Source organism: Micromys minutus (assembly GCF_963924665.1).
Source record: "Micromys minutus genome assembly, chromosome: 2".
NCBI classification, from domain to species: domain Eukaryota; kingdom Metazoa; phylum Chordata; class Mammalia; order Rodentia; family Muridae; genus Micromys; species Micromys minutus.
The window spans coordinates 46,493,108-46,513,915 of NC_137971.1; the positions used below are offsets into that span (position 1 = coordinate 46,493,108).

At 37.6% G+C, this 20,808-nt stretch overlaps 1 protein-coding gene across 1 annotated transcript; it reads right to left on the reverse strand.

Annotated features, from left to right (window-relative positions):
* Nucleotides 1–1,397: 1,397 nt before the first annotated feature.
* On the reverse strand, nucleotides 1,398–20,569 carry LOC308416853 (glycine N-acyltransferase-like protein; the record flags this gene model as incomplete). Its single annotated transcript, XM_080911944.1, has 5 exons — nucleotides 1,398–1,800; nucleotides 4,138–4,312; nucleotides 5,415–5,541; nucleotides 13,991–14,098; nucleotides 20,492–20,569. 5 exons carry the CDS (start codon nucleotides 20,567–20,569, stop codon nucleotides 1,398–1,400), a joined length of 891 nt encoding a protein of 296 aa, XP_080768070.1.
* Between the last annotated feature and the right edge of the window lie 239 nt (nucleotides 20,570–20,808).

The window sequence follows — 20,808 nt, forward strand, 5'->3', positions numbered from 1 at the left end:
TGGATCTCTTTCCCCTAGCTAGGCTACATTGTCTGGCCTCAGTGGGACAGAATGCACTTGGTCCTGTTGTGACTTGATATGACAGGGGTTGGTACCCATGGGAGGTCCCTCTTTTCTCAGGAGATGGGGGAGATTGGGGAGGAGAGTGTGAGGATGGGACTGAGAGTAGAGGAGGGAAGGGGGCTGAGATCAGGATGTAAAGTGAATAAATTAAAAACAAACAAAGAAAGAAAAAGCAGAAGTGCCAAGTTCTCTATAAGTCTTTCTTTGGAATATGTATACAATGAAGACAATTATGTTATGAAGATAAACCCCTTGTGGTATCATGCATAAATTGCCAAGATAGAGAAATAACCTAAATGAGTAAAGAAACTGTAGTATGAAAATTACATATCAAAATGTAATAGGATCTTTTACAAGAACCAGTGAGTGAGACAAGCTTTATAAGTTCCATGACACAAGCTAAGCAGAAGAAACTACATTCAGCTACAAATTGAATTTAAAACAAATTTACTACAAACAAATTCAGCTACATATTGAATTTAAAACAACAAAATGCTAGTCACCAAGCTTAAGGATGAGATGAGACTATATGTGTATTAGAGAATTATAAAACATTAGAGGTGTTAATAAGGAGATCTACTTATAACATGAAAATCATAATAACATTGAAATATATGAGATTAATGCTAAATGAAGTTTTTAGGTACTCTTAACATCAATTCAGTCTATGGTAAATATCTGGGGTGATGGATCTGTGAATTTGTTTCACTATAGAAAACATTTTTACTACCTACCCATACTTCTAAGGTTTCATGTTGTACACATTTAACATGCACAATAAATTTCCTTAAAACTAGTTTTCCAGATATCATCCAACTACTGTCATATATATTTATTCATGCATTATTTTGCATGGTTATTAAGCAGAGATCACAGGGCTTCCAGAAAAGCAGTCATTTCAAAATACCTGTTGAAAAAAAATAAAATAAAATAAAAAACCAAATACCTGTTGATGAGAAGTGTCTTAGCTACTAAACAAAGGAGTGCTGGAGGGAAGCATATACTAGTCCTCCATCAGCACCACATCCCCACAGAACTAATCATGGGCAATAATTCACATGAGAATAGTAATGTGCAGCTGAATACATGTGCCACTGATACAGAGGATATAGAAAACTGAACGAAGATGGCTCAGCGGAGAGGTCTGGCCATTAAAAGTCTGCTGGATATAAAAGGTAACATGAGGGCTGGGATCATGGTATAGTGTTAGCCATTCACACTGCTTCTCCAGAGCCCAAGCAATGCCCATTGTTCATTACAATCTATTTTCTCTATGACCACCTTCCACTCCTCCAGATATACTATCTCCTACCCAACACAGCCTTGTGTCAGAATCACAGAGGTGTACAGGTCCACTGATTCCAGTCACAGGGCATGGGGACATGGTGCAGAGTATGACTCATTTTTTGTATGATTTTGTTGGCTTGGTCTGTGTGATTATACACAGGGTAGCCACGTTTATCCATAACCAGCGTCTGAGCATAAATGATGTGGGAAATAAGGCCTTGTGCCCGGTAATCAGGTACTGTGCCCGCCATTCGCATTTCTCCAGTTTGGTCCATCAGGGTCCAGGACACAGGAGTCCCTTCAGGTCCCAGGAGACATGAGCTAGGAAAGATCTGGATACAGCGCTCAATGAATCTCTGGCTTCTCTCATTGCCACCAAACTGCCAGTATTTATCCACCAAGGCAGCATGGGTAACATCCAGTGATGAGAGTTTGAATATTTCTTGGTTGCTGAGGGGGAAAAAAGAAAAAGAGCAGCCATGAGTATTATATACAGTGTTAAATATTTGTCTCTCCCCACAAAAGTCTGCTGTGAGGCATGAGAGCGCCATCGTGGGAGGCATCAGCTCAGCACTGTCTGGCTAGCTTGTGAGAGTAGGCAGCTAACCGAACTTATGCCTTTCTGCCTCTATGTTACCTTCTTTAGAAGGGATGGCTAATAGACATTTTTATTAAAAGATAAAAATTAATAGTATAAAAGGTTTTGTCTTACAAGTACCAGGACAGTACCACAAAAGTAATTAAATCTTTATAAAAACGGTGTGCTGTTCTCAATATTGTTCTGACCCTCTTACCCCCAACAGGAAATATAGTAGATGACATCATAAGGATAGGAGACATGGACAAATAGAGGATAAGTACTCAAAGGCACATACTAGCAATCACCAAAGCTAGGATCATGAAATCGTGTGTGTGTGTGTGTGTGTGTCTGTCTGTCTGTCTGTCTGTCTCTGTGAAGGTATCTCTCTCTCTCTCTCTCTCTCTCTCTCTCTCTCTCTCTCTCTCTCTCTCTCTTGTTCAGCCTCACTCACTAAATCTGGAGTCCATCCATCATTAGCTGTCCAGTGATCCTGGGTGATAGTTTTTACTCCACCACAGCAGCACTCAGAAAACCAACAGCACACCATCACATCTGGATTTTCATGCATATTCTAGGGAATCTTAACTCAAATTTTCAGAATTGCATACCAGGCACTTTAGTAGCCTAAGGCTTCTCGCCAAATCTCATAGCATGAAATTGTCAATTCTGGTTTCTGAAAGTTCTTTGCCATATTGAATACAAGGTAAAGAAAAAGTCAAAATGGTCAACAACATGGTATGCAGACAGCTCCTTCTATGTATAATAAAGGGAGATAACTCCTGCAATGAGGTCAATACTCCACTCAGGATGCATAACCAGAAGGTCCAGACTCTGGTCATAGTAACACCTTCCATCATCTTCATGGTGAGCAATCCACTCCACCATAAGAGCCTACTTTGTGTTGTGAGCCATAAAATAAAGTCAGAGATTTCCTGAGTATCCTCTGAGAAAAGGACCCAGTGCTTCTCTGAGTGAGAGAGTGCTCTCTGGGCTGCAAAGTCCTTCACAGTGTGGAGGACACATGAGTGGAGGTCAGAAGACTTGTGAGAATAGGTCCCAAGAATTAAACTCAGATCACCAGCTTTGCAGCAAGTGCATTTGCTGACACATCTTATTTGAAATCCTTGCCCATAAGGAATTCTGAATCTTGCGGGAAGGCTCTAGCAACACATTGGTAGATATAATTTTAAAAAGCTGTTTATAGCTATTTAAAGTACAATAAAGGAAATAAAAAGACTCATAATAATTCTATCTTTTAATGGGGTTCTCTGAGAAAAAGTCATAATGGAAATAAAAGGAGACTATGTAAAAAATGGCAAAAAGCAAGCAGAAAGAAAAATGTGTGAATATTGGAAGGGAGGACACTTAATACAAGCAAAAAGCAAATGCACTCTTCCAGAGGCATGTGTGATCATGTGAGGATCAGGCTGCAGAGGGACAGTGCTTCTGGTGGGAGGGGGATAGATTTCCAACAAGGGATGAGTTCACATCTTATAGGGACCAGAGTGAGTTTAAACGTCAGCAAAATGAACTGAGAGTTAATTAATGATAGGATTAGGGAATGCATTTAGTCAATTAAGTGCTTGCTGCACATAAAACATGGGGTCCCCAGTCTGATCCCTAGACTCTGTTTTTGAAAATTAGGTATAGCAGTACAAGTCTGTAATCATATCTCTGGGGAACTGAAGACAGTTGTGTTTCTGGACTTAGGTGGGCAGACAGCCTATCTAAAAGCCATGAATCCCAGTAAGTCTCAAAAAAGGAAAGAAACAAAACCATAAGCTGTATTGTGCTAGAGGAAACAACACTTGAACTTCTCCCTTCACCTTCACATGCGTGTACACACACTCACAAACACATCAACACACACATATGCACAAACCTGAAAACAATCCTGAAAACAAAGAACTGTTAAAACCTGAAGACAATTAAAAACTGTTTTTGGCATTTGCAGAGACAGATCACACTGTCTGTGTTCTATATGAATATATATATATATATATATATATATATATATATATATATATGTGTGTGTGTGTGTGTGTGTGTGTGTGTGTGTGTGTGTGTATACATATATATGAAATATATATATATATATATGTATGTATTTAAAAGTCCTGTTGGAAATGGACAATTTAGGTAGAGAAGTTAAGGGGTTACTTTTGTGAGAGATCTGGGTGGAACAAAGCATCTTCAATCAAACTCACATAGCCCGGGGTCTGCCAGATTTATGAGCTAAGTACTCTGTATCCTCCAAAAGGAAAGGAACCAGTTTCTTTGCTGTCTCGGGCATCATGTAGATAATACACCGTGTTCTCTTGACCTTGACCATCTTACCAGCTGTAAGGCCCATTATTGCTTCATTTAGGCTGGATTGTGAACCTAGAAAGAAGTGAAACAGGCAATAAATAATTGTCCATGTAGGTCAAAGAAGTGGTCCAAAGATGTATACAAGATTTAGCCAGAAAACTTTACCTTGATTGTAGCTCCTGTCTGTTCTTTCCTAAAGTTATTCCCTGGACATGTTTTTCCCCCTCAGGTACAGCAGAATACTAAAAATCCTTACTATGTCTCCCTGAACAGGGGGAGCATATTCAAATAATAGCCTGTCTTGTTTTTCAGTATGAATTATGCCCAGGCATTGATCTAATGCCTCACTTAACCCTGTCATTAATTTTTGGTTTCCCTGGGGTACGTTTTTCCTCTTTCCTCTTGCCATCTTGTTGTCTGTGATTATTATTGTCCTGGGTACCTGGCCTGTGTTCCTGGATCTCTGCTGTTCCTGGTGGCAGATGGCCTGAGCGCCTGTTTTGCACTTAGGGGCCACCGGGTGGAAACAGAGACCCTAAGGCAGGGTTCCTGTTCCCCTGAACCAATGGGGGGCGCACTTTCCGAGCGCTCAGCACAGACCTCTCTGCTCCCTGGCTACTCCAAGCACCGTCTCATCAGGCCTGTGTCCCTGGATCCCTGTCATTAATTCTACATTTTAGAATCTTTTAGTATCAGATTTTTTTTTTTTTTACACATGAAGACACTGAATATTGGAAAGGTCATTTACTCACAACTTGGAGGCAGAACCAGGAAGTCCCCTGCGACTTTAACTTCAGAGGTCAGGTTTGTAACCACTTTAGATATAAACCTTGGTGGCCTGACAGGCCACAATAAACTGCCACTCTTGTACCAGAAACATGTCAGAGGCCAAGCCGTGTCTCCTATCTAGTTGTCCTCAGAGCTCCTGACTACATCTTCAAAATGCATTCAGTTAAGCAAAAACTACCTAGTTCACTGTTTCTTCTAACAATGCCATAGTCTTCAATATTTGAAACTGATTCCACTGTAGAGGTTATGGAAGACAGACAGATGAATGTTCATTAGGTTGAGATTTGGAAGTCTGAAGAAATTAAAAAAGGGTACAGAGAGAGGTGCCAAGATAGAGAGTGCACACAGATGTGCCAGCAGCAAGCACGCATTCCAGTCCCCTTACTTTGGATCTGCAAATGCTGTTTCCAGTTAATAACATCTGGTGTACCAAGGAATTCCAAACACTGCTTAGGATCCTTGGAATAGATCTGGTAAGTGTTGGTGTAGTGGTCAAGGTCATCTGCCATCTCCTATTTGGTTGGGCAATATGGAATAAATAATATTGATTGTATCACATAATTTCAATATTTTAAAATTTCATTATACTCTGTCCTATTATTTTTAAGAATTCAAATTTCAGGTATGTATATGTGTATATGTATATGTATATTATGTATATGTATGTGTACATGTATATTTGCATAATGCAATTAGCCATATTCATCCCACTCTGTCACCCCAATTCCTCCAGACTGCTCCTGATATACCTCCTCTCCAACATTACATGTACTTTTTAAATGACCATTGAGTCCAATGAATGCTGTCCAGATGCATATAGATGCAGAATTACCTACAAGAACATGGACGCTCTCTTCCTTCTGCAGCTATTAGCTTCAGCCAAAGCTAAAATTCCTTTTCAATCCTTGCTGAAAATATCAAACTCATGAATCAAACCTAAACAGTGATGATTTCTTCAAATGCTAGCATCACTCCTCAATTATTAGTATCACTAAGCCACCATGAAAATTACACCCATTGGGGTACAGAGTTAAACAAAAAGTTCTCAATTGAGGAATATCAAATGGCTGAAAAACATCTAAGGAAGTGCTCAACATCCTTAGCCATCAGGGAAATGCAAATCAAAACAACCCTGAGATTCCACCTCAAACCAGTCAGATTGGCCAAGATAAAAAACTCAGATGACTACAGATTCTGGGAGGATGTGGAGAAAGAGAAACACTTCTCCACTGTTGGTGGGGTTGTAAACTGATACAACCACTCTGGAAATCAGTCTGGCGGTTCCTCAGAAAAATGGACATAGTAATACCTGAAGACCCAGTTATTCCATTTCTGGGCATTTACCCCAGAGATGCTCTAACATACAACAAAGATACATGCACCACAATGTTCATTGCAGCCCTATTTATAATAGCCAGAAGCTGGAAAAAACCTAGATGTCCTTCAGTAAATGAATGAATACAAAAATTGTGGTACATTTACACAATGGAGTACTACTCAGCTATCCGAAACGATGACTTAACGAAATTCTTAAGAAAATGGCTGCATCTAGAGAAGATCATCCTGAGTGAGATAACCCAGTCACAAAAGAACAGACATAATATGCAGTCACTGATAATGGGATCCTAACCCCAGAAATCTCTGAACACCCCAGAAACAAGTTACAGACTGTGTGAAGTTCAAGAAAAAAGAAAGAAAGAAAACAAAAAAGAATATATTTTAATTAAAATAGAACTGTATCACATCCCCCTTTCCTCCCTCCAGCCCCTCCCAGTTTCTCTCCTATCTCCTCAAATTAATAGCCTCTTTTCCTATTTTATTGTTTTATATATATATATATATATATATATATATATATATATATATGCATGTATATGTATGCACAAATACTTAATTACAACCTTAAAAAAGTATTCGTATACTTTTATGAAAAAATGCTTAAAATTTGTACATTTATCTTTGTTTCTTAAAATAAAGTTTTTCAATAAAAAATTACACTCATTTTATGAAAATGTCTTTTGTTAAACTTTATCATGTGTTATGTATAGGTACCATTGTGATTTAAAATCAATGAAAGATGGCTTATGAAACACTCTTCCCTAAGTTAGTAATACTTGAGAAAAAAGAAGTGAGAAGGGCAAAGGCTTTGTAAGAACAAGACTTGTTCCAAAGAGCCTCCAAACAATTGCATGCTTTATTTTTCACTGTATGCACAAGATGCTTGTGCAGGAATGTGGGGTGTGGATGGAGGTCAGAGGGCTTCTTTGAGGGACAGTTCTCACCTTCCACACTGAAAGGGAAGTTTCCAATGCAAGTCTAGCTGCAGGTCAAACTCCAGAACTGTCTCCCCCGATTCACCTCTTTGTAAGCATGCTGGGATTGCACACATGCACTCCTGTGTAGAACTTCACGGAGCTTCTAAGGATCTGAACCCAGGTTTTGAAATTGGTACAGTAAAGGTTTTACCCCTTAGGCTTCTTTCCAGACTATACATATATTTTTAAGATGACAACATTGAAATTGACAAGATAATATTGTATTTGGATATATATGATTTGTATATATTGTATTTGGATAAATGTGATTTCAATGTAGTGTGCAAAATATTATGCAGAGTGTTTTCACATGTACTAGAGGAAATGTCTATTGTGCTGCTGTTGGTGATGTGTGTTAGGTGTGCTTTGTCTACTCCTTGTTGAATGTGAGGTATTGATGCCTTTTACACTTATTGAGTTGATATATGTTATTTTCTTACTTTGTTAATATTTGCTTTATGTATTTTAAGTACTCATAAACTAATTTTTTATATCTGTCCATATCCACTGTATTTTTTTCTGAAAGTGAGTGTAGTCTCTTTTATGCACCCTATACCCTGGTCATGTATTTTTTATTTTTAAAATATACTCTATATCTTTAGATTGAAAATTTTGTGTGTGTTTTATTTTTATCATTTTTATTGAATATTCTTTGTATTTACATTTCAAATGTTATCCCATTCCCCCTCCCACTCCTCCCCCCTCTTCTTGCTTCCATGAAGATGGTACTACTCCCAACCACCCATTCCCACCTCATCACCCTGACATTTCCCTACACTGGGGAAACAATCCTTCACTGGACCAAAGGCCTCTTTTCCCATTGATGCTAGACAATGTCATCCTTCGCTACATATGCAACTGGAGCCATAGCTCTCTATGTGTACTTATTGATTAATGTTTTAGTCCTTGGGATCTCTGGAGGGCTTGTTTGGTTGAAACTGTTTTTTTTTTTTTTTTCCATGTAGTTGCAAACCCTTTCAGCTCCTTCAGTCTTTTCTCTAGCTCCCCCATTGGAATGCCAGTGCTCAGTCTGATGGTTAGCTGCAATCTTCATCTGTATCTGTATGGCTCTGGCAGAGCCTCTGAAGAGGCATCCATAACTGATTCTTGTAAGCATTGCCTGGCATCAGCAATAGTTGACTGGGTTTGGTGGCTGTATATGGGATGGATCCCCAGGTGAAGCAGTCTCTAAATGATTTTTTTCCTCAGTACCTGCTCCACTCTTCGTCCCTGTCTTTCTTCCAGTGAGTATTTTTGTTCTCCCTTCTAAGGGCTAAAGCATTGTATGGGCTGGTTTTATGTCAACGTGACACAAGCTAGAGTTATCATAGAGAAAGAAGCATCAGTTGAGGAAGTGTCTCCATAAGATTCAGCTGTAAGAAATTTTCTCAACTAGTGGTCAATGGGGGAGGGCCCCGCCCACTGTGGGTGGAGCCATCCCTGGGTCAGTAGTCTTGAGTTCTATGAGAAAGCAAACTAAGCAAGCCAGGGGAAGCAAGCCAGTAAGCAACATCCCTCCATGTCCTCTGCATCAGCTCCTGCTTCCTGACCTGCTTGAGTTCCAGTCCTGACCTACTTTGGTGATGAACAACAACGTGGACAGTATAAGCTAAATAAACCCATTACTCCCCAGCTTGCTTCTATGTCATGATGTTTTGTGCAGGAATAGAAACCCTGACTAAGACACATATCCATATTTTGGTCTTCTTTCTTTTTGAGCTTCATATGGTCTGTGAATTGTTTCTTGGGAATTCCAAGCTTGGAGGCTAGTATGCGCTTATCAGTGAGTGAATACCATGAGTGTTCTTTTATGAATAGGTTACCCCACTCAGGATGATAGCTTCTCATTCCATCCATTTGCCTAAGAATTTTATGTAGACATTGTTTTTAGTAGCTGAGTAGCATTTCATTAAATAGATGTACCACATTTTCTGTATTCATTCCCTTGTTGAAGGACATCATGTTTCCACTGTCTGGTTATTATGAATAAGGCTGTTATGAGCATAGTGAAGATTCAATTCTTCATAGAGTTAGAAATAGCAATTTGCAAATTCATCTGAAATAACAAAAAAACCTAGAATAGCAAAATCTATTCTCAACAAGAAAAGAACTTCCGGGGAAATCACCATCCCTGATCTAGAGCTATATTGCAAAGAAATTGTGACAAAAACCAAATGGTATTGGTACAGAGTTAGGCAGGTAAATGAATGAAACAGAATTAAAGACCAAAAATGAACCCTCACACATATAATCACTTAATCTTTGACAAAAAAGCTAAAAATCGTTCAATGGAAAAAGGACAGCCTCTTCAACAAGTGGTGTTGGTTCAACTGGCACTCAGCATGCAGAAGAACGAAAATAGACCCTTTCTTATCTCCTTGTACAAAGCTCAAGTGCAAGTAGATCAAAGATCTCCACATAAAACCAGGTGCACTGAAACTATTATATGAGAAAGTAGGGAAAACCTTAGAACACATAGGCACAGGAGAAAATTTCCTGAACAAAACACCAGTGGCTCAAGCTCTAAGGTCAAAGATTAACAAATGGGACTTAATGAGATTGCAAAGTTTCTGTAAGGCTAAGGACATCGTCAAGAAAACAAAACGGCAACCAACAGAATGGGAAAAGATCTTTACCAACACCACATCAGATAGATGCCTAATATCCAAGGTATACAAGGAACTCAAAAAGCTAGACACCAGAGAATCAAATAACCCTATTAAAAAATGGGGTACAGAGCTAAACAAAACGTTCTCAGTTGAGGAACACCGAATGGGGGAGAAACATCTGAGGAAGTGCTCGACATCTTTAGCCATCAGGGAAATGCAAATCAAAACAACCCTGAGATTCCACCTCACACCAGTCAGATTGGCCAAGATCCAAAAATCAGATGACAGCAGATGCTGGCGAGGCTGCGGAGAAAGAGGAACACTTCTCCACTGTTGGTGGGGTTGCAAACTAATACAACCACTCTGGAAATCAGTCTGGCGATACCTCAGAAAACTGGATATAGTACTACCTGAAGACCCAGCTATTTCACTTCTGGGCATATACCCCAGAGACACTTTAATACACAACAAAGATATATGCACCACAATGTTCATAGCGGCTCTATTTATAATAGCCAGAAGCTGGAAGGAACCCAGATGTCCTTCAGAAGATGAATGGATACAAAAATTGTAGTACATATACACAATGGAATACTACTCAGCCACCAGAAACAATGACTTAACCAAATTCTTACGAAAATGGCTGCATCTAGAGAATATCATCTCGAGTGAGATAACCCAGTCACAAAAGAACAGACATAATATGCAGTCACTGATATTGGGATGCTAACCCCAGAGGCTTGCACTCCCCCAGAAACAACTCACAGACTTTATGAAGTCCAAGAAATAAAGAAAACAAAAAAAATATATTTACAAAACAAAAAAAAAGAAGATAAAACGGCAGCCAACAGATTGGGAAAGTATCTTTACCAATCTTACATCTGATAGTAGGCTACTATCCAATATATACAAAGAACTCAAGAAGTTAGACTCTAGAGAATCAAATAATCCTATTAAAAATGGGAAACAGAGGTAAACAAAGAATTCTCAACTGAGGAATATCAAATGTCTGAGAAATACATAAAGAAATGCTCAACATCCCTAGACATCAGGAAAATGCAAATCAAAACCACCCTAAGATTCCACCTCACACCAGTCAAAATGGCCAAGATCCAAAACTCAGATGACAGCAGATGCTGGCGAGGATGTGGAGAAAGCAAGACACTCTTCCACTATTGGTGGGATTAGAAGCTGGTACAACCAATCTGGGAATCAGTCTGTCAGTTCCTCAGAGAACTGGACATACTACTACCTGAGAACCCATCTATTCCACTCCTGGGCATATACCCCAAGGATGCTCCAACATCTAACAAGGACACATGCTCAACCACGTTCTTAGCAGCCTTATTTATAATAGCCAGAATCCAGAAAGAACCCAGATGTTCTTCAACAGAGGAATGGGTACAGAACATGTGGTACATTTACACAATGGAGTACTACTCAGTTATTAGAAGCAATGACTTCATGAAATTCCTAGGCAAATGGATGGAACTAGAGACTATCATCCTGAGTGAGGTAACCCAGTGAGGTAACAAAAGAACATACATGGTATGCACTCACTGGTAACTGAATACTAGCACCAGAAAGCTCTGAATACCCAAGAAACAATTCACAGATATTATGAAGCTCAAAAAGAAGGAAGGCCAAAATGGTGATACCTCAGTCCTTCTTAGAAAGAAGAAAACTCATTGAAGGAAATGCAAGGTTAAATAGAGGAACAGGAATTGAAGAAAAGATTGTTCAAAGGCTGCCTCACCAGGGGACCCATCAAATATGCAGTCACCAAATCTAAGCACTATTGCTGATGCCAAGAAGTACTTACTGGCAGTAACCAGATAGATAGGGCCTCTGTCAGAGTCACATGGGTACAGCTAAGCATGCTTGCAGCTAGCCATCACACTGAACACAGAAACCCCAATGAAGGTGCTAAAAAAAAGACTGAAGGAGCTGAAAGGGGTTACAACCTCATGGGGAAGAATAGCATTATCAACCAACCAAACCCTTCAAAATTTCTATGAACTAAAACACCAACCTTTGAGCACACATTTAGAGTTGTGATATTGATCTAGTTGCATATGTAGCTGAAGATATCCGTTTAAGGCATTAATGTAAAAAGAGGCCTTAGGTTTAGGTAGAGAATGTTTTCCCAGTGTAGGGGAATGCCAAGGCAATGGGGTGAAGAGGGTGATTAGGAGGGAGTGCACCTTCCTAAAGGCAAATGGAGGGGGAGGAGGAATAGGAGCGGGGCAGGGGAAAGAGATAACATCTCAAATATAAATACAGAGTATCTAATAAAAATTACTTTTGAATTCCTCTCTCATATATTATAATATGCATCTAAGTTATATAAATTGTATATGTACAGTCTTCCCTCCCTTCCTTTTCTCCTCTCCCTCCAGGCTCTCTCTAACACCTGCCCTTCCTCCAAATCAACCCTTCTCTTCTATATCCCCTCATAAAAGAATAATTTTCACAAGGACATGAACAAAACACTGCATAACAAGCTGCAATAAGAGCAGACAGACACCATCACATCAAGGTTGGACAAGGGAACCCAGTAGGAAGAAAACAGGTTCCACAAGTAGGCAAAAGTGTTAGAGACAGCCATGATTCTCCTTCCCACCACCAGGATCTCACAAGATCTCACAGCAATAATATATATATATATATATATATATATATATATATATATACAGAGGACCTAGGTCAGACATCTACAGGCTCCCAGATCTTTGTGAGGCCTCTGTTTAACCCATTTACATTTGAGGATAAAATGGGAGCTTACTACTAATATTTTATTTTATTTTTTTTTCTTTTTTAAGATTTATTTATTTAATGTATGCAAATTCTTGATTATTGTATTAAATTGTGTCATACACAAATTCTCTCATGTCTCAAAGCTACCTCAAATTCAAAAATTAAATAAAGTAGCCAAAAGTAAAATAAAAAATAAAGAAACTTAATGCACATTTTGGATACATTTCAATATATATATCTATATATTTATATATCTATATATCTATATATCTATATACCTATATCTATCTATCTATCTATCTATCTATCTATCTATCTATCTATGATATATAAATTCTTTTTTTTAAATAAACAATATGCATTATTTTATTATTTTCTGTCCTAGAATTGTTTTTTTTTTTTTTTTTTTTTTAGTTTTTGTTTTCTTTATTTCTTGGACTTCATACAGTCTGTGAGTTGTTTCTAGGGGAGTGCAAGCCTCTGGGGTTAGCATCCCACTATCAGTGACTGCATATTATGTCTGTTCTTTTGTGACTGGGTTATCTCACTCAGGATGATCTTCTCTAGATGCAGCCATTTTCTTAGGAATTTGGTTAAGTCATTGTTTCTGGTGGCTGAGTAGTATTCCATTGTGTATATGTACCACAATTTTTGTATCCATTCGTCTTCTGAAGGACATCTGGGTTCCTTCCAGCTTCTGGCTATTATAAATAGAGCCGCTATGAACATTGTGGTGCATATATCTTTGTTGTGTATTAAAGTGTCTCTTGGGTATATGCCCAGAAGTGGAATAGCTGGGTCTTCAGGTAGTACTATATCCAATTTTCTGAGGTATCGCCAGACCGATTTCCAGAGTGGTTGTATTAGCTTGCAACCCCACCAACAGTGGAGAAGTGTTCCTCTTTCTCTGCAGCCTCGCCAGCATCTGCTGTCATCTGAGTTTTGGATCTTGGCCAATCTGACTGGAGTGAGGTGGAATCTTAGGGTTGTTTTGATTTGCATTTCCCTGATGGCTAAGGATGTCGAGCACTTCCTCAGATGTTTTTCGGCCAACTAATATTTTATAATTTATTTCTTTTTTGTATTTCTGTTCTCATGGTCTTTTCTTCATCTTTTATCTCTATTTTTAAAATCTTTTATTATCTTTTTCAATCTTGTTTCGATCTAGAAGGGGGACCTAGCATAATTAGGTGTCATCTTTGTTTCCTTGTAGCCTGCATATTTCTAGGTTCACGTCAGACATACAGCAATTGCACAATTCATTCTATGATATAACTTACCTGCTCCTGAGGACGGACTACCACTGTATTAAAATCAGGCCACTTGTCCACCAGAGCCTTGAGCTTGAATGGGTTTCCCTGGTTCATGTGGAATACAGTCCCATAAACCTAGAGATTTCAACCACTGAATGGTCAGCTCATTACAAAGAACAGTAAATGCCTTGCTTTTGATACCAGAATGATGTTGATTTCTATAAAATTAGTGGGTGTAAATCATACAATATCTAGTTCTAGTTAAGTCTTAAAGTAATATTTTATTATTCCAAAATAGATAGAATGTTTAAACAAAATCATGATACTATTATAATAGTTAAGTATGCATATAAATTAAATTAGTAATAACTCAGTCTTACATCATTTTTTCTATAAATTTCTATTTTCTGCCATATAAGTATATGCTCATATAAATTTATAAGCAAGAGACTTTTCTAATATTATGAATTTTATGTATAATATACAAAGACACGTTTTATGTCAATAAACAGAAATTTACATAGTTTTCTTTAATTGCCTAATATTTAATATTTAGAATGAATTTCAGTTGAGATGTATATTAAACTATTCAATATTCACTATGTAGAAAAAAGTTCCTGTTTCTAGCAACAATATATGTTTCTTTCTACTACTTGAGACTTTAATAATATTGATTTTAAAAGACTACTCAAAATTTACTTCTCACCCTACTCCTGTTGTATGCAAGCACAGTACCTCATGACATTATTGAACTTTCAAATATGACCAAATAAATTTTTTGGTCAAAGAATTTAAACCTGGATCATGTGGTCTATCATTTTGGTAGGTACCTTTACTCTCTAGTCAGAAGGAACAGTGACTTAGGATTGCAGGAAATTAATGTGGTTTAGTCTATGAATGACATCTATGCAAGTTGTCAGAGAGACTGGGAAAGTAAATAGAATATTATACTATTCATATTTCTCAGTGTAATATTTTTTAAATGTATCTTCTTCCTATTGTCTGGAAGAATCCAAATATAGCAGGGGTTAACAAAAGGAAATGTAAATCAACAGAGTCCCTATCTAATGCTTTGGGAGGTTGATGTTTGGTGGGAATTTGGGGCTTTTTGTTTATTTTGTGCTATTGTAAATGGTACTTATTTTAAATTTTGGACTCTAATTATTCATCAATTGCGAAGGTATACAAAAAAATCGAGTTACATTACTTGTATGTTGATCTTGAATCCTTTAACATTGTTAGAATTATGTCCAAAAATTGTTTTGTAGATCCTTTAGATAATCATGACCTCTGAGAACACACTATACTTTACTTCCTCCATCTACCAATAGGTATTGCTTTAATTTATTTTTCTTGACTTATATAATGGTTAGGCCACAAATGCTTCATTAAGTAAGATTAATGGAAATGGGTAATATTGCTTAGTTATCCATCTTAAGCAAAAATATTTCATTTCTTAGCTATAAAGAAAGATCTTAACTGTACATCATGACCACATGCTTTCAGTCAAGTTCAACTGATTCTGAGTTTGCTGAGTTTCATATTCATCGAGTCTACTATATTTTGTCATATTTTTCACCTATTAATAAAATCAAGCTAGGTGTGGTGGTGTACACCTGTAGTCTAGGCACTCAGAGGGATGATGTGAGATAAGTTTGAGTTAAAGGCCATCTTGGATTACTTGGTGATACCTTATCTCACCCAGTCCTGGAGGTTTATACCAGGTTTATGCAATGTATATCTCTGCTTCGAGTCTGAAGCAGAGAATTGCCATGAGATTGAGTCTATTGTAAATTACTTGTAAATTGTAGGCACTCTGGGTTACATTGTAAAATCGATCTCAGAAAACAAACAAAAAGGGATCATATGATTTTTATTCAGTAGTGTATGAATATGGGAAGTTGTATTGGTTAAGCAAGAAGCACATCTATTTAAATATATCTTGATATCTCGATAGTATTTTTTAGGACGTTCATATTTATGTTGATGATGAGTATAGATCTATAGTTTTCTATTGATATACAATTTTGGTTTTGTTATCAGTGTAACTCTGACTTGATAAAACAAATTAGGAAGCACTCCCTCTTCTGTTACATGCCCTCTGTTAACACTGACTAATGTTCTGTGTGAATGATATTATTTATTTCTTATGTGTGTTATATAAATATCCAGTGAAGTCATCTAGAGAAAGCATTTCCTTTATCACAATGTTATATATATATATATATATATATATATATATATATATATATATGTCAACATGTGTCAGCTATTGATATTGTATATTCTTCTTTAACAAACTTTTTAATTTGTGCTTTTCACATAACAAAGGCATATCTGAAATCTGTAAGTACACTGTCAATTACCCAACATTCACTTTGTGTTTATAATGTTCATTGGATTTTTAGTGATGTCTCATATTTCTTTCTTCAATAAGGAGATGTTTATTTTCTCTATCCTAGGTCACTTTGGTTATAACATCTTCTTAAGTTTCTTTTTTAATTACTTAGATTCATTTCTTTCTGTTTGAATGAAGTTTTTCCTTTTATGATTTGCTTTTCTCTGCTTGCTATTGGGTTTATTTGTTCTATATTTTTTCTAGTTTCTGGGATAGGAACAAAGTAAGTACTTGAGATAATTCTTACAGTTTTAGTAAAAAAAAGTTAAGGCTATGTATTTCCCACTAATCGATGCTTTGGTTGCTGCTGTACCTCCACTGTTATTCAATTTCCTTAGTCGAAATTCCCTTTCTACTTTAAGCATAGTTTGTTTGCTATCATTTTAATCATTTGCAGAAAATCTGCATGTACAATTTTCAATTTTAGCTTTAATTCCTTGTGAGTGTATTTAGTAGGTGTGTGTATGAAGGTGTGTGTGGTATGTGCAAATGTGCATGACAATGTATGCAGGGGTGACAAAGCTGAAGAGGACATTGAGTATCATTGAGTATGCTGCACTATGTCTCTCTTTCTTGTCCACTCCAGACAGTGTCTCTCACTGAATCTGTAGCTAGGCTAGCAATTAGTAAGTTCCTTTTCATTCTCCTGTCTCTACAGCACAGAGCATTGGTGATACAGGTGTACATCGCCATGCCTGACCTTTGAGTTGAGTGCTAGGGATTTCCTACATCTATTCTTACACACGTAAAGAAAGCACTCTTACCATTAAGCTATATCCACAGACCTTAAGTCTATTACTTTTAAGAACACATTTAATATGATTTTAATAATTTTAAATTTCTATTGTGTATGTGTGTTGGACAACATCCTATGAATACTTAAAAAATAGTGTCTTAGTTGGGGTTTTACTGCTGTGAACAGAATCCATGACTGAGGAAAGTTTTATAAAGATAGCATAATACAAAAATACATTTAGTTCAACTTCAAAAGTCTATAGCACTCTCAACAGTGTTAAAGTCCAAAGTTCAGGATCTCTGCTGTGATTCATCCAGTCACTTAACTATAATCCCCAAAGCAAGACAGGAAACCATCTGAGAAAACTCCAAACTCTGTATCTTTCTGTCTGATGTCAAAGAGGTCTTCAGATTTTTAACTCCTTTTTTTTTTCATCTTTGTTGACTGCTACAAACTTTTTTCACCTGGGCTGGTACCCTTCCCTGTTAGGAGCTGTTTTTTTTTTTTTTTTTTTTTTTTTTTTTTTTTTTTTTTTTTTTTTTTTAAGAAGATAAACCATGACTCTAGCATCTTGGAGTCTCCAATGCAACTTCAGTGTTACAGCTTCTTGTTTCAATGTCTGGGATCCACACATAATCTTCTGGGTTCCTCCAAAGGACTAGTGTCACTTCTCCAACTCTGCCTACTGAAGAACTCTAAGCTCAGGTTGATTCATTGCCACTACTGTTCTTGGTGATCATCTCACGGTACTGGCATCTCTAATATGCTGGGGTCTTCTGTTCCAACTAGGATGTACCAATAGCCTCTCAAAGGTGCCAAGCCTCAATTTCTTTGCAAGACCCCTTCAGTCCTGGGCTGTTAATTGCAAGTTAGGCTGCACCTTCACTAATGGCTTTCCATGGCCTCTCATAGCGCCAAACCTCAGCTTCTCTCCATGACCACTTCTTGCCTTCCAAACCAGTATCACGTGGGTGACTCTTACACAATACCAAGTACAGCTACATCATGAGGTACAATGTTGGCTATTTCTAGAACACAGCTTCCTTGTACTCTCAGAAAACATTTCTCAGAAGATTTCACTTCAGTGATGTTGATATCTTACTAATCACCACTAAGTTTTTAGTTGCAGCTAACCAGCATCAATTGCCCTAGTAGTCCCTTCTATGTTTCACTCTAAAGCCAGAACCACATGGCTGAAGCTGCTGTGTTCTGCTGCTTTCTGAGCCTGGAACATTGTTTGCTTTATTCTATTACATTATCACTGGCTTTCTGCTTTCCAATTCCTTCACTGCCTAAGCTCGGCTGTCTTGGAACTTACTCCATAGACTGGATTTGAACTCAGAGATATGCATGCCTGTCTCCTAAATACTGGGATCAAAGGTGTGGGCCATCAATCCCAGATTTAAATTTTTCTTTTCCTAGAACTTGCTCTGCTCTAGACTGGCCTTGAACTCAGAACTTCTTATCTTTGCCTACTGGGAGGTTTGCACTACTGCACCAGATTTAAGCCTTTGTTCACTTAGAATCTTCTTTTTCTCAGAATAGACTTGAATTTAGAGATGTGTATAGCTTTGTCTCTTGGGATTAAAGGTGTGTATCATCATGCCTGGATCTAAATTTAGCTGAGTAAGATTTTGTCTCAAGCCCCCACTACCTTAGTCTGCTATCTCCTAGAACACAGGATTCAGTTCCATTTCACTTCCTGGTTCTCATTTAATAATAGTCTAACCATATATTTTATATTTTTCTTTCTCAGCTTGCTACACTTGTTCAAAATGCTCTTCTTCAGACTTAACCAGAGACCAAAATCTTTTTTGGGCTTTTTTGAGACTCTCTTTGTCAATGCAATTAACATAAATCTCTTTACCTTATACTCAGGCAGACTCCTCAGAAAATGGCAAAAGACAGCCACATTCTTCACTAAATTACCACAGAAACAGTCTCTAGGCCACATTCCCAAATTCTTCTCCACTGAAACCTCCTCAGCCAGATCTATACAGTTCAAATCATATGCAGCAACAAAGTCTTCCATATTTATTCTAGGATAACCAATTAATCCCTATTTAAAGCATTCTATTACTTCCCAAATCCACAATCTTCCAAACATAAGCATTGTCAGGCCTATCACAGCAATCCCCAACTCCTGGTACCAACTTGTGTCTTAGGATTTTAATTCTGTGAACAGACTCCATGACCAAGGAAAGTCTTATAAATGACAACATTTAATTGGGGATGGCTTCTAAGTTCAGAGATTTAGTCCATTATCATCAAGACGAGAGCATGGCAGCACTCAGGCAGGCATGGTACAGGAGGAGCTGAGAGTTCTCATCTGAAGAAAGCAAGAAACCAACTGGACATCCTCAAATAGCTAGGAGGAGGGTCTCCAAGCCTGCACTCAAAGTGACACACTTCCTTCAACAATATCTTACCTATTCCAACAGGGCCACACCTAATAGTGCCACTCCCTGGGCATATGTAAATAATCACAAATAGAATGTAGATTCTGCTGTTGTTAATAAAAGTATTCTTTGACTGGCAGTTAGAACAGTGAGCTCCTAATGTTTCTTGGGTCTTCACTCTGTTTATATCCTTCCTATCACAATTATAAATGATGAAAAGAAGAGTATTACCCTCAATTTTACTTGTAAGCATATTACCTTTTCAGTTTTACCAGCTTTGTTCTCATGTGCTGAGCCTTCCAGGAGTATAAATTCCAGCTGTTTTTATGTTCTCTAAATGAATTAATGTCTTCCCTGTAATACACAGATATTCCTTACCCCTAGTAATATACTAGTCCATTTGCAATATATTTAAATAGCTAAGGAATATCTATCTTATACAGAGTTATTGATTAATTCCTAAAACATAACTTTTTGCCCAACCAAAGTTATATGTAATTTTTTTTTGAGAATTGGCAAAACAGGAATTGATTTATTATTTGTCTTGAGAAAGAATAATGTGGTTAACCTCTTGACAGACATGTGATCAGTTAGGAAAATGTTGAACATTAATGCACTTGCTTTTGTCAACTTGTAACTCTGAGAAACATCCACTGTTATATAAAACAATTCATGTGTTAGCACAAGGGGATGTCCTTGAGTCAGCAAAGCCCATCTAAGTCAAATCACCACATTGCCATTCACTATGATGCCACAACATAGCTTTATTTTCTCTTAAATAAATGTTAAATGTGTACAGCACACACACAGACACACACACACACACACACACACACACACACACACACACACACACCCTTGCCTGGGGGTGACACTGACTAAATTTTAGGCCACAAAATCATTCCTGACCCAGAACAGAGCTCAGTAAATTTTTCTTTCCCATCTCTTTCTTAAACACTTAATAAACTATTTTCCTGAGAACATTCCACTCTCACCTTTAAGGACTCGGGAAGGTATTTTCTTAAGGAGCTCTCCAACATCTGCAGCATCTGTGAACTTCGCAAATGGAGCATCTTGGTAGCTACCTTATCCTAATAGAATAATTAAAAAATGTTAAAGACATCTGCTTTAAAATAGTGTCAACTATGTATGTGGTGAGAGGAATAAGAATGGCCACCTTAGGCTCATATTTTTGAATACTTAGTCATTAGAGAGCGGCACTATTTAGAAAGATTGGCAGGTATAGCCTTATTTGGAGAAAGTATGCTACTGGGGGGAGAACTTTGAGGTTTCAGGAACCTAAGTCAAACTT